The sequence below is a fragment of the Vipera berus genome (assembly GCF_964194415.1).
Source record: "Vipera berus genome assembly, chromosome: 5".
In the NCBI taxonomy this organism is placed as follows: Eukaryota; Metazoa; Chordata; class Lepidosauria; order Squamata; family Viperidae; genus Vipera; species Vipera berus.
The window spans coordinates 60,797,710-60,813,176 of NC_138207.1; the positions used below are offsets into that span (position 1 = coordinate 60,797,710).

A 15,467-nucleotide genomic window follows, 5' to 3' on the forward strand; every position below is an offset into this window, starting at 1 on the left:
GCCTGGAGCAACGTTGTCCATGGGGTCGCGATGGGTTGGGCATGACTTTGCAGCTAACAACAACAACAACATAATTCTACAGTCTGAAAAGGGGCAGTATGAAAGATTAACTTAAATTTAAAACCCAAAAGATTTATAAATTGTCTTTACCTAGGCAAAAAACTTAATCAAAGTTTTATGACAGAAGGTTAGCTGAAGTGAGATAGCACAATCTTACTTAATTTCTACGGAGCACCCCTTGTTTTGGGGGGAAAATTATGGTCGATGGGATTATGTCCAGTTAATAGAGGTAACCTCACTTCAGTCTTCCTCTCTACTTTTTCTACTGTTCTAAAATTTCCAGGTAATATTATTAGCACGAATACTTCACATTCATGCTAGTAAGCCTGAAGAAGAGCCTGTAACATAGGTAAGCAGAAGATAATGTTATTTATTAAGACTATGGATAAAAATATAAAGAAATTTTTTTCAGATAAGACTGTCATCTTTGAACCATATGTTTTCAGAAACTGTTTGAAACAGGACCTTGTCTGACATGTGTTTAATGTGGGGTTATATATGATGTAAACCTAACAAAGATAACCTTTGTAAAAGAAATACAGGTTGTGCTTTTATCCTGATAATAGCTCTTACTGAAAATAACAATATATGTTGTTGCTGATTTTTTTTTTAAGAAAGTGCTTTCATCTTTATTTAAATAGGATAAGGGATTGAGCAGAGAGGTCATAAAGTTTCAAAAGTTGATGTGTCCAGAGAAGGTCTTTTGGGTGTAGTGGTCTAGTTTTTATTTTTCTCTTAACAAAAGGAATTTTTTTATGCTGAGTCAGCGCTGTACAGTATTGGGAAGTTGGGAGGAACGGTGTAGCTTAGTAGGAGCAATAGCAATGAATGTTGCACCATTTTCCTTTATGTGCTGCACAAACATAGACTGAACCCAGAAATTATTTTTAAAAATGTATTTTGAGGAGCTATAATAAACAGCAAAAATAGATCAACTGGTGGCAATTTTACTTAAAACAAACATAAGCAAAATGGGGGGGGGGGAAGAAATTTGAACAGTTTACCAAAAAACTTTTAGTTTTGCACAGACTTAATAAAGCAGATAATTTTGGAAAGGGTGGCTGGTTTTAGATAGCTGAATGTCAATCAGATGGTGACAGATAAAATGATATTGATACTTTGTAGAAATAACAGAGAGGAGATAAATCCCTCAAAATCAGGAGGGACACCAAAAAATTGTCACTTACTACTTTTTCAGACATCTCACAAAAATCCTGACTTAAATGAGTCTTTTAGAAATGCCAGCCCATAGTCACGGAAAAGGAATTCTTTATAGCAAATCCTATAATTGGTTGCCTGCAAGGATCTGTTTTGTTCTCTGTGTCGGGGGATGCTTTAATGTTATATCTGGATGGCTTGCAGTTCGATTTTTAAGGAGGGAATGGCATTCAGATTGTGGAAAACTTTGTCTCATCCATTGGCATATTGGGTGATGACAGCTTTGAGAAGCAGAAAAAACTGTGGTATTCTAGATACAGGTATTCCTCGACTTACAACAGTGATCATTTGAAGTTACAATGGCACTGAAAAAAGCAACTTATGATTGTTTTCACACTTACGACCGTTGTGGCATTCCCACGCTCATGTGATCAGAGTTCAGATGCTTGGCAACTGGTTCATATTTATTACAGCTATGGTGTCACAGAGTCATGTGATCATCTTTTGTGACCTTCTGACAAGTAAACTCAGTAGGGAAGTCAGATTCACTTAACAACTGTGTTGCTACTATAACAACTGCAGTGATTCATTTAACAACTGTGGCAAGAAAGCTTGTAAAACAGGGCAAAACTCACTTAACAAATGTCTCACTTAGCCACAGAAATTAGCTCAGTTACGGTTTTAAACTGAGGACTACCTGTATATTATGAACTGATATTGTAAGTCAGGAAACTGTCATACATTAAAGTCATTTGGTTAATAAGAAACAAAATTAAAAAGGGCAGAAAGCTGCCATTTCATCAATTAAATTCTGACTGAATAATATTGAAGAAAACAGAGTGCTGCATTGTTTCAATTGTATTTTATACATGAATAATTGTATCTAGTGTTTTCCATTTCATTCATAAAAACACCTTGGTTTATTTTCATCTCTTTGTTATCCATAACCTCAAATGATAATTTGCTTTAAATCCATCTGTGTGATCTTAGAATTAATTCTACACTATTTACCCTCAACATCATTTTTGGTAAAGTAATCGTTCATAATTTCGCATCCTTCAAATACACTAGATATTTTGATGCCTTCAATTGAGTTTTGATTTCTCTTGACTGCATGCTTACGGAGTTTTTTAGACAACATTTTCAGAAGTGGTAAAAGTGACTGGCCCAGTTGATTCCATCCCTAAGGCAGGAGTAGAACTCAGACCTCTCCTCTTCTAGTCTAGCATTTTAACCACTGGACCAAAACCCATAATTCCCAATATCATTGTCAGCCACTGATGGGGAAAGCTATAATCCAGAACATTTGGAAATTGTCTTATTGAGAATAAAGTGTTCCATCTTTAGTTATTTAACTAGTTCCACCTTTGCATACTTCATTTGTGGTTGTGATTATCTTGTTCTTCAGCGTCTGCTTATCTGTTTGAAGAAGTTTTAAAAATTCACAGATCTTTATGCAAAAGTAGTTTAAAATATGTTTTAAAATAGCCTAAATAGGTTTAAGGCAATAGGTGTAGTAAAGTTCTCAAAATTGTCATTCATGATGAATTGGATAATCAGGATATATGAAATGAATGTATGAATGAATGACTTTACTGAAAGCCAGCAGTTCTGAAGGAAGAAAGGATGCTTTTTCATATATCAAGAAAGTCTGTGTTTTTTGTGAACTGTGAAAAATGAGTCCCCATTAACAGTACTTTAGTCTGAAAGGCGAGGCAGCCTCCAATGTCACCTAAAGGCCGTGTTTTCTTGTTTTATAGGAACTCTCATTCAGCTGCACATCAAGGTAGATCTCTTCAGACTTGAGAGCATTATGAGACTCTCATAAGATTTTGCTTATTAGGTTTGCTTATGCTTGTGCCGAGAAAAAAAATTCCAACATCCTATCAAAAGATTCCATTAACATTGCTTTTTTGTTTGTCGATGCTGAAGCCTCCTTTATGCCACAAAGGCAGGCTTTTTTTCCCCCGGCGCCTTTCACTTTATCCTGCCTGCATGTTTGCTTTTGTGATGTCTCGAAATCTTTTAGTGTCAAGATTTCTTCCAAATAAAGTTCAGAACATGATATTCTGCTCTAGAAATCATGCTGCAAAAAAGCCTAATAGTTTCTCAGGAGCTCTGGGGGGGGAAAAAAAAGCAGAGGTATTCTTGCTTCCTTAGATAGGAGAGCTCTGCGAACTTTGCAAAAGTTGTTTGTTTTTGTTTGCCTTGCTCTTGGGGGGAAAAATAGCCATGTAATACCTTCCTTTCCCCCCCCCCTTGTTTGTTGTATGTGCCCAGGAGTTCAGACTCTGAAGAAGCATTTGAAACACCAGAATCCACAACTCCTGTAAAAACTGCACCTCCACTACCACAACTACCGCCTGAAATTGTAACATTCGACACAGAGGAACAAGAAATAAGACCTCAGCTTCCATCAGAAGACCCAGGTAACAATTTACAATGAATAGGATGGGCTCCTCTGCACATTCCCAGTTTGAGCACCAGAAAGGATTGCTAATACCAAGAGGCTTCGTATTCCTGAGAAATGTTGGTAGCTTGGTCAGTAGAACACATGCTTTGGCAGGCCAAGGCTTTTAATAATTAGGAATAAGTCTGATTAAGAACTTGGAAAGTGACAGTTAACTATCAAGCTTTATTGTAAAGCAACTTTATATGTTAGGTTAAAATTACAGATCATCTTATTACTTCATTCCCGGCATAAGAGTTTGTAAAAACAGTTTTAAGTTTAATATTTCAGTTTTGAGACCTCCTAATTCCTCTAGATGGCTTATGACTAAAAAAAAGAATTTAAAAGAAAACAACATACCGGTATATCAAAGAAAAGGGAATATCACTGATCAAACAGTTGAGCCTGTCGGATGGCATTTTTTGCATATTTCACACAGGTAAATGAACAGTGAAGGTGAGAATAATATCCAAGCTGACCTTAGCAATAGCCAGAAATTTTTCCATATTTTTGGACTTCTTGTATCTGATGGTGATTCGATGATAGGATTCAGTGTTTGGGAACCGGTTTTTGCTTCTCTCACCAATAGTAACTAACCCTTAATACCTTTCTAACCTGCCTAGCTGATGCAGTGTATCTCAGGTAGAAACCTCTACCTGCCTTCTCTACAAAGGGCTGAATGGAGTAGCTGGAGCCCTTTGAAAAATTGTTGCTGTGATTGTGTTCTTTGCAGTCAATTTAAATACAACTAGAGCCCATTAAACCATGTTTAGCTTTTGTCCAGACTTTTTTTGTTGTTAGTTGCGAAGTCATGTCCGACCCATCGCGACCCCATGGACAATGTTCCTCCAGGCCTTCCTGTCCTCTACCATCTTCTGGAGTGCAGACTTTAGTCACTTCTTTATTTTTTTGTATTTTTCAGGTTACAGTCCCAGCACACCTGACAAAGGCCAAGAGAGCACCGAGCCTCAAAGTAAGTTGGATAGGAATGATGCAAAGTATTATCCCATCATCAGTTTCCCCAATTTCCCCTAAACCCCCCCCCCATATGTGTCTGTGTTTTGGTTTGGGTACACAGAGCAATGGAAGCTTAAGAGTCAGCTTATGCATCTTTGCTTATGATAAATCTCAGCTTCCATTAGAATTCAGAGGTTTCGGATTGAGCAAAATGGTAAATAAATACACGTCTTTGATTAATCATCTGACACCCTGTAACAGGTAGAATATCTGCTGTTCTGCTTTGAAATCTCGTGCAGTGTATGCAAAGTTAATACAATAAAAGGTGATGAATCTATAATTTTGTGGTGAATTCAAAAAATAGCAGTGAAAGGTATCTAAAGTAAAAAATAGTAATAGCAACAACAATAATAATTACATATCCTTATTCTAACTCCTCCATTATGGGCACTTCTCAACTCTCTGAATTCTTAGCATTAGCTCTGCAAACTGGGGGATTTTTTGCATCAATATTCACATACCTAGGCTGGTGAAGGCTGTCTTCTAAAGTCCAAAGATACCAGGGTGTCACTTTTAAAAACGTCTGTATATAACATGGCCACAACTTTTGCTGCATATACATTATTTCAGTATCAGTAAATGTTGTTTGCCATTTCAAATGCATAGAGAAACCAGGATTTTGTGCTAGATGTATGAATATCCCTGCTTGACTTTCACCATTATCTTTCTACATTTATTTTAAATCTTTATAGTACAATTATCTTCTCACGTGTATTTTCACATGTAATTGAAAAGGAAATTAATTTTCCAGCTTGATAAAGAAATCTTAAGTGGAGAAGGAAGAAAAAACAATTACATTAAGTAGGATTTGAAGAACGGCCTTTAATTACAAAATTAAATTGCAACTCATTCTGAACTCCCAGTTATTCAGCTTTATTCCTGTTTATTTCTCTTCCTTTCTGTTATCCTTTTTCTTTCATTCCTTCTATGTTTTAAGCAGTGCTTTTTTTGTAAAAGAAAAAGGTGCCGGAACTCACACATGTCATACAACCCACCTTGCCTATCCTACAAGGTTCCATCCAAAAAAGGTGCCGGAACTCCGTTCTGAGCGTTCTATGAGAAAAAAAGTCCTGGTTTTAAGTAATAAAAAGTACTCTGTTCACAGTTGCCCAAGTGAAAAGAAAGATTAGCTTTTTATATCAGCTTTCCATATCAACTAAGCTTGAGTTTCTGAATAAAAGGCAGGATATAAATCTAATAAACACTTCCTGTTTCTGTATGATTTATATCCATGGTTGTTTCCTTAAGTTTTATATGTATTTATATTCCAATCCTAAAAGATCTCTGGTGTGATACTGTCCAAAGCCCAGTACTATTCCTAAGGCCAACAGAAAAAAGTGTCTCTGTGATTAAATGTCATGAATAGTAAAACTCCCTGGTGGAGGCTGCTTTGAAGTAAAAGGGCAACATTCCTTTCATTTCTGACTAGTTTTTGGTGTCAAGAGGGCAGGATTAAAAAAAAAAACCTCTCTAGACACAAAGCTGCATTGTCTACTGTTCAACGCTTCCTGGAACGGTTTTTCCACTTGATTGTTCTGTTTTCATTAATACATTGAACAGGGTTCTTAGGGTAGCTTGTGTGTGCACATTTGAAGTTAAGAGTATAAAAACGGGGAGAAAAAACAATCAGTACTGGGAATTATTCTACGTCATTTATTCTAGTAAATTAACGGCAGAATCAGGAATTTGAATACTTCTAAAGTTGGTAATATGGTGAGTTCATTAGAAAAATAATGCGTAGAAACAAACAAATTGTTTGTAAGAACTTAATATAAAAGACCAGAACATTTGAGTCTGGAAGTTAGATGGACTGCTGTCCAATGTTAATACTGTATCTGGTTTATGGCACAATATATTTTACTTTATTGGTTTTATTTTTAATCAGTCATATTTTATTTTGGTTTTTACCTTGATGAGAGCTATTTAGACCTTGAGAGCTACCCAGAATAGTATGCTGGGTGGGCATTCAAATACATTGATAAAATAAGTAAATAAATAATCTACAAACTAATCTGAATTTGCCAAAAGGACTCTCAAAATAGGATGTATATGTGTTGGGCATGTGAATCAGACAAATAGCTGCTAACTCAAATATATCAGTATGGTAGTCCAGTATAATTATCATACTAGCATATTACTTTGGAGAAATTTTGGTGATACTACTTTGGAAATGTAATATACTTTGGAATATACTTTGGAAAAGTGGTATCTGGTGAAAATAAAGTCATCTTCAGTTCCTGGTGATTACATGTTTGTCACTGCCTTCTTTTAGGATGTTTTTTCAATAGCTCTGTTTAATCAATAGCTCTGAGATCTTGGGTTTGTTTTTTTGAGGGGAGATCAGCGAAGGTCAGCTAGATATTGCCACCTTCTTGGTGCACCCTATCTTTTCTGATCTTGAGATAAAGGTCAGCATATGAGAAATAACTGGAGAATTTCCTAAAAACAAAGGGCAGTTAGTAAAGTCACAAGCTCACTTTATCAAAATAAGATGGAGGGCTTGAATGATCTACTGCCAGTTTGTAACTTAGATGCAATTTGGTCTTAAATAAAGCCCCTATATATAAAAAAAAATAAAAAGTTGACACTAACATTGGTTTTTACAAAGAAAATTGGGATCCATAAAATTAGATACATCATTTATCTTAATGTTCTATGCAAGATAAATCATTGGCCTAGTATCAGGCTGGAAAATGTGTCAAACTGCCGGGCCGCAGGGCGGACGTGTCACCAGGAAACCGCACCCACCCCATTGCCGGCAATGGGAAAAAAGCTCCGATACATCGCGCGACATCACATGATGTCGTGAGTTTGACATGTGTGATGTAGAGGGATAAGTCTAGCTAATGATGATACCACATGGAGTGAAAGGAAAGCTGGATGGATAAAGTTACATGACAAAATATGAGTAAAATAAAGCAAATGCTATCAGAATTTGAAATGGCATTGGTATAAGGAGAAGAGATTAGCGTTATTCAAGAAGAATTCATTTTTGCTCTGGAATTTGTTTTATAGGAATTACAAATTATGTGAAAATTGGAAATAGTATATTAAATAAATCCAAACCCAAATAATTGCATGTAAATGATAGCATATCATCATAGTTTTGTCCAATACACCAAGTTGCATTGTATTATCAGTATGGCAACATTAGGTAAGCTAATCGTAACGTTAAACCAATTAACCTCAATGGAAGATACTGCCAGGTAGAAGATTGCAGCCAAAGTTTGTGATCTGATCAGTGTGCAAAAATGAGCTCTTTACATGAAAAGTACACAGCAGCTCAGCTGGCAAGATTAGTTGTAATTAAAGTCAGACAATAAAGATAAATCCATACCCAGAGAGCATGTAGGTTGTGAAAAGGCCATGCTTTTTGGTGTTTTTCCTTTTGGGAGGTATAGGGATCTGTCTGACATTATGAATCTTGAAACAGGTTCTCAGGATATTAGCATTTTATTCATTGTAATTTTGAAATCATTTATATAATGGGATGACTTAATGAATGATAAAAGTCTGGGCATACATGCAGAGAAAAGTATGTTTCTGCCCCCGTGGCCCAAATTTTGGATTCTTCCTTGCACTTTTGTTCTGTCAGAGGGATAAATATGCAATGGATATTTTTTATAAATATGGTTAACGTGCTGAAAAACAGAGATTTGTGGATGTCATTCTCCCTCTGCAGAATATGGGTATATCTTTTGGGGGCCCTGTGCTTAGATGCTTGTATGACAGTAACGGAACCCCTCACATTCGGAAAAACATTTAATATATTGTGAATGTGCATCCCCTTTACCATGAATGTAATGAAGCAATTTTAGATATTGTAGCAGTTAGCTACATAAAGCTCAGTGTTTTCTTTCTTTTTTAAATAGCATGTAAAAGGCTTGTGATTAAATCACCAAATTTTGCAATCATTTTCCATCAAAACAAAATAGGCTTAATGTTAAAACTGTAGCTCTAGCTCAAATAATTGTCTACTGGAATAATGAAATAAATTGTGAATATGCTTTTGGCTTTGTTCTTGAGAGACACTGTATGGGATCACATGACTAGTACAATAATTACCAGGAGAAAATGACAACTTATCTATCGAAAACATCAATACTGACAGCCGGTAGTAATGCTGCAAATTATTTGAGCTTTGATTCTTTACCATTGGTGCCTTATTTTTTTCAATTGGAAGTATAATAAGAATGTAATTGTTTAGCCCAAGTGTGGTATATTAATTTAAATTTAAATTAATCAATTTGGTATTCTGGTAGGGAAGTCATGTTCAAATGAAATCACCATTTCCACTCAATAACCCTATTTAGTAACTTAGAATTTTGAATGGTCAGATTTATTTTAAGGGATGGCATAATAAAATTGTAGTTACTGCACTAAGGTGATAAATGTGTTTATAATTTTTAAGATGTACCATGGCTGCCAGTTTCTACGAGAAGTAAATTATTTTAACCCAGTAGCTACCTTGGAAAGTTAAAAAAGAAACTACAAACTCCATCCTTTTCATGCATGTGACATCACAACATATGTAGGCTTTGCACTGTAATGCTACAACACACCTTTCACCATTTTGCAAGAAGATTTCAGATAAATCTCAATCACTCTCTGAAAGCTTGTCTCTGCATTTTCAGCCAAAATCTGCTAACAGAGTATTAGGGCTTAATAGGATGAAAGACAATGCTACAGACTGTGTGTCTATCAGTGAAAATGATTGCTTGTTCCTTTCTTGAGTTCTTAGCAGGCTTCTCCTGCCTCATATAAAAATCTTATAATAGTTTAAAGTTCAGATAAGGCCAAATATATACAGCTTCTTTCATATTAGCAACACATTTCCTGTTTGGTCTTCAGGGTTAAAGTAATTCCATTTGCTCTCAATACTGATTTTCACTTTATAGAGATTTCTTGATAGCATTCTATTGACTTGCGCAATAATAAAATATTTTTTTCTGATCTACAATTGTAATAAAAGATTTTGTTTGTATTATAAAATACAATTATCCATGCTATATATTTAAAGTATCCGAAATAAAATTTATTCAAAATTACTTTTGGAAAAACAAAAAAATAATTCACTTCTTGCTTATTTTTTGTTTATCCTGTGGGTTTTCTGATTTGAACGCTTATCTTGAAAAAAGATGAAAAAAAGAGAGGAGGATGAGAAAAAGAAATATTTAGGATTAAAGGAATTGATCATTTTAAAAGGAAAGTATCCTGAATTATAAGGTGCATAATCTACTTTCCTTTCTCTTAGTTATTCTAGATTTCTAGATTCCTAAATGCTGATAACTTTTGCCTTTGCTTTTCATAGGTTTTTCTTCTGAAACAGTAACCGTAGCCGATGTCCCTCATTGTGAACCAGTTGAAGAAACTCCATTGCCCCCTCCATCTCACTCGCTTTCTACATTTTTTGATGAAGACAAGCCAATTGCTAGCAGTGGAGCTTACAACCTAGACTTTGATAGCATTGAAGTTGTAGATTCCTTACAAGCTGTGGCTCCAAGCTCCCTGGACACAAAGAGTCGGGATTCCAAGTCACATGTTAGAAGGAAATCCACAGATTCTGTTCCAGTCTCTAGATCTACATTATCTCGTTCCCTCAGTTTGCAAGCTGGAGAATTTGATGGAGCCTCTTTTCCTGGCAACAACGAGACAGCAGGTTCTGCAACAGATACTTTTAATACCGGTTCAAGCAGTGCTTCTAGTACTCTTAAGCGCACAAAAAAATCTAGGCCAGCTTCCTTAAAGAAAAAACAGTTAGCAAAAAAATCCTTGGATGTTTCTCCAGTAAAAGAACCAGGGATATCAGATTTCAAGCAAGATTCTGTGTCCCCAAGTGACGAAAAAGTTTCTGAAGAGACTTTGGAGCCCATTGAACCTGAGTGTACCAACCAACAGCACCAAAGTACTGTCAATAAAGACGAGGCCATTCCTGAACGAGAGTCATTGAGTCTGTTTGATCCAAATAACTTGGAAGACATCCCTGTATCAGGAGATAGCAAAGTACAGAACTCCCCACTTGCTAACAAGAAAACTGTATCTCTTACCACAACACCAGAAGCTGTGGAGGTGACACCATCAGACACTGGGGGACAAGAAGATCCTCCAGTGAAAGGCTTAGCAGTGAGATTGGAATTTGATTATTCTGAGGAAAAAGGCAGTGTTGAGGAACAGACAGAGAGTCCTCTTCTGCCCAAAAAAGTGGGCAAAAAGCCTGGGGCCAAAATGCCCCTCAGGAGGCCAAAGACTAAAAAGACTGGAGAGAAACTTGACAATACTCCCACAAGCCCAACCAAGATTCCTTCGGAACCCAATGAGATTCCTGTCTCCAAGGGCTCATATACTTTCGATATTGACAAATGGGATGACCCCAACTTCAATCCTTTCTCTTCCACTTGCAAAATGCAAGAGTCTCCAAAACTTCCTCAGCAAACCACCACAACGTACAGTTTTGATCCAGACATCTCTGAGGATTCTCTTGATCCATTCAAATCTTCCCCAAATGTTTCCAGCTGTCCCACACAATCTCCAGCGTCCTTTGAGATCTCGGCTAACGTCAATGAAATTAATGGATCAGAAGGAGATGGCCTAAATAAACCTGCAAAAAAGAAGAAGACGCCACTCAAGACGTAAGTCAACACATAGAAAAGTATGTGTGCAGTATTCTAAAAAATTTCTGACAAATCTTTGCAAACTCTCTTTAAGTTTCTGTGTTTGCACTATATTTGTTGTATACGTTTGCTGTAGTGCATCCTACCCAACTGAATTTTAATGGCAGAATAATCATATTACTGCAGCTGGAATTAAAGTATTTTCCTTTTTGGCTCTGAGGTGCACTAGGAGCTCAAACCTTTTTTAATTCTCAACATTTGGAAAATAAGCTTTAATTTTGCTGAATGTATGATGTGTCTTTTGCTTCAGAGTTTAAGAATCTTTCTGATCCCTAGGATGAGACATTTAAAACATTTGGCAAAAGTTTTTTTTTTCTGTTAAAAGACTTGAGGAGCAATCTGACCCTCATTTTAAACAGAATGTATTTTGGAAAATGTAGGGTTTCTTGCGGCATTCCATTATGACATGAAAAAGTCTTCAGGGTTGTTTTTTTAACATAAAATGTAAATATACTCTATAGTACAACTGATTAGTTTAATTCAGCCAAATAATAACAAACTCTGGTTGGGATTAAGAGGCTACTCTTCAAAATGTTTATTATAAGGTTAAAGTTTGTACAGAGTTCAAAATGACAGAAGCTATTCACATGCTTGAAAGATAGTCTTTAGAGTATTTTATAGTGGCTAGTTTACCAACAAGCCACAAATGCTACTGAAGTGAGTTTCGTTTCTTTGTGTGTGTGTGACGGAAAGAGTTGGGCAACTAAATAAATCTGTTTAATAAATAAATGTAAAATAAATATTTTTATTTTCTTAAAATAGGGACTGGATCTGGGAAAGGGCTTAAAGCATAGCGGCCAATAGGTTTTCTTTCAGCTGTATAGCTTTGTTGATTTATTAATGAGCTGTAAAGCCATATTTTGTCTTATTACGATTAAAATTGGTTGTGAGAATGGGGAGTTAGAGAGCATATACCTTACAAATTGTACTGCTTGCTATGAATTTCAGCCAAAGTTAACCCGGCATTTCTTGTATGTGGTAATTCACCAATAAGCAAATACTTCCAGTAGATAACATTAATAGTTTCCAATTGCTGCATATTCTTGAAAACTATATTGCTTAACTTTTCCATAAAAGATCAGTTCATTTTTCTTTTTTCTTTAAAGGCTAATCTATACAGATAGTCTTTGGTGTGTGATCACAATTGAGCCCAAAATTTGTGTTGCTAAATGAGAGAGTGGTTAAGTGAGTTTTGTCCCATTTTAAGACCTTTCTTGCCACAGTTGTTAAGTGAATCGCTGCAGTTGTTAAGTTAGTAACACGGTTGTTAAGTGAATTTGGCTCCCCATTGACTTTGCTTGTTAGAAGGTCACAAGAGGTGATCACTTGACCCTGGGACACTGCAGTCATCATAAATATGAATCAGTTGCCAAGCATCTGAATTTTGATCACATTACCTTGGGAATACTGCAACAGTTGTAAGTGAAAATTGGTCATGCCACTTTTTCAGTGCCACTGTAACTTCAAACAGTCACTAAACGAACTGTTGTAAGTTGAGGACTACCGTTATTGAACTAGATATTTATGCCCATAGTTTGGGGTAACATGGGGGTGATACTTTATTTGTTGTTAATTAGTCTAATAAGGTGTGAGTCACCTCTGATAGAGAGCCAGTTTGGTGTAGTGTTTAAGGAACCAGGCTAGAAACCGGGAAGCCATTTGAGTTCTAGTCCTGCATTAGGTACAAAGCCAGCTGGGTGACCCTGGGCCAGTTACTCTCAGGTCTAGGAAGCTGGCAATGGCAAACCTGTTCTAAAATCTTGCCCAAAAAATGGAAGGGAATCGTTCAGGCAATTGAGTCAACACAGATTTGAAGTTGTGAATGTACACACCTCTGTGTATTCTGTGACGTTTTCAAAAGAGATTTAAGGTGCTGGTACTTACCTTTAAAGCCCTACATGGCTTAGGCCCGGGATATTTGCAGGACCGTCTGCTGCCGGGAACGATCTCCCATCGCCCAGTACGCTCACACAGAGAGGGCCTCCTCAGGGTACCGTCGGCTAGACAATGTCGGCTGGTGACCCCCAGGAGGAGGGCCTTCTCTGTGGGAGCGCCAGCCCTGTGGAACCAACTTCCCCTTGAGCTCCGGATGCCCCCGGATCTCCAGTCTTTTCGCCGCGGCCTTAAAACACTTCTTTTCCATCAGGCTGACCTGGACTGACCACAGGGATTTTTAAATGTTTTTTAATTTTTAACTCCAATTTTAATTTATTCTATTGGGGCTGTTAATTTAATTCTTTTTAACTTTTGTATTGTTGTATTTTATTGTTGTTAGCCACCCTGAGTCCTTCGGGAGATAGGGCGGCATATAAGTCCCGATAATAAATAAATAATAAATAAATAAATAAAATGCCATACTGATTTCCTTAAGCATGACTTTCCAAAACATGAATGCGTACAGTTTTTACTTGAAAATATTGTTACTGTGTAGAGCTTTAGATTGTTTCTAAAAAATATACAGTGTAAATGTTTACTTGGACTGATTCTGATTAATGTAAAGTAGCATTAGTAGATACTAACCATCAGCAGTAGGTTGGTTGTAACTTAGCACACATTCACACCTGAAACATAAACTCTGAAGTAAATAAAACATACTATGATATACTCATGTCACCAAGATTCAACAGTATAATGGCGTAGTAGCTGGGGGTTCGATCCTGACCGGCTCAAGGTTGATTCAGAGCTCAGTAAAATGAGGACCCAGATTTTCGGGGGACAATATGCTGACTCTTGTAAACCACTTAGTGCTGTAAAGCACTATGAAGCAGTATATAAATCTTAAGTGCTACTTCTATTGCTATACTTAATAAAAAAATATTAGCTCTACTTCCAGCTAAAAATAAATGAGATATCTGGAAATAAATATAAAGCCAACTTTCAAATTATGGGTTAACAGTGGAACAATAAAACAGGATTATCAAACTGGGCATACCTAGTGTTATTTTTATTTCCTTATTCATTTCTGATTATAGTGGTGTTTTGAAATGATTTTGTAGTATTCTGTTTACAGTTAGCTGCAGATGAATGTACTTAAATTCATGAAACAAATTAGCCATGAAATAATAAGAAATTAATTTTTATACTGTAGAATGAAATGTGATTATAAATCCCTGAATAACATCAGTGAGGCCTCAAATAGGATTCAGCACTGAAGCATTTAAAAACATTTTATGTTGTTAAAAAATGAAAATATAAAATCAAAACAATCAACTTTTGTTTTACTTGGAGAGACTCATAAACAGGAAGCAAAACTTCTTTTTGAATATCCAGTTTAATCCTTTGGAAGGAAATATGCTGGACTTGTCACTAGATTCCTCAAGAAAAACTTGCTGTCTGAAATATTTAACATTTATAAATATGAAATAACATTTAAAATAATTTAAATCCCATATAGAACTAACCCAGAATTTACTTGAGCAGAAAAAAATGATTTAGTTGTTGGTATTAGGACTCCATTTATTTGGGGGGGGGGTATATAAAATTTATCTTGTTGAAATGAAGAATGTAAAAATTCGCTGTAAGTTTTTAAAAATATGAGGCATGCTTCCTAAGGCAGGGGAAGGTTCTCCTTCTCTAGTTTATGTATTTCATTAATATATATTTCCCCATTTTCCATCACCACTCCAAGACAATGAAGACGGATTCCTGTTTAGTTACATCAAGGATGTGACCTCATATACAGTACCTTAGTTCAGTATTTTCAAACTGAGGAACTTTAAGATGCATAGACTTTGTCTTCCAGAATTCCCCAAGCAACATGATCTCTCTGGCAGGAGTAAAATCGGGAATATCCATCTTGGCTTCCTTGGCCTCTCAGTATCTTTTCAGTTCCATTGATTGTAGTATTCTTCTGGACCAGTTTACGGGTTGGGGAAGGAGGATATGATGCTATAGTGCAGGGATCCCCAACCCCCACTCTGTGGACCAGTACCGGACCACGGCATGGCAGCAACCGGTCCACACAAACAAGCAAAGCCCCAATATCCCTGCCAAAGAATTGTCTCAATCCTCTCCTCCAGTCCTGTTTAACTTATATATAAACTTTTAGGTAAGATTATATATATTAGACTATGGGAAAAGAACAGGCTTGAACTCAGTCTTAGTAAGGCTTG

General features: G+C 36.3%; 1 protein-coding gene across 3 annotated transcripts in view; it reads left to right on the forward strand.

Moving 5' to 3' along the window:
- TACC2 (transforming acidic coiled-coil containing protein 2) overlaps positions 1-15,467 on the forward strand; it is a 157,525-nt gene that overhangs the window by 104,063 nt on the left and 37,995 nt on the right. For all 3 annotated transcript variants that reach the window (XM_081329392.1, XM_081329390.1, XM_081329391.1), the window contains 3 exons: positions 3,499-3,647; positions 4,590-4,640; positions 9,996-11,313. In XM_081329392.1, the coding sequence (XP_081185518.1) occupies positions 3,499-3,647; positions 4,590-4,640; positions 9,996-11,313 (1,518 nt within the window). The remainder of the gene's footprint in view (positions 1-3,498; positions 3,648-4,589; positions 4,641-9,995; positions 11,314-15,467) is intronic.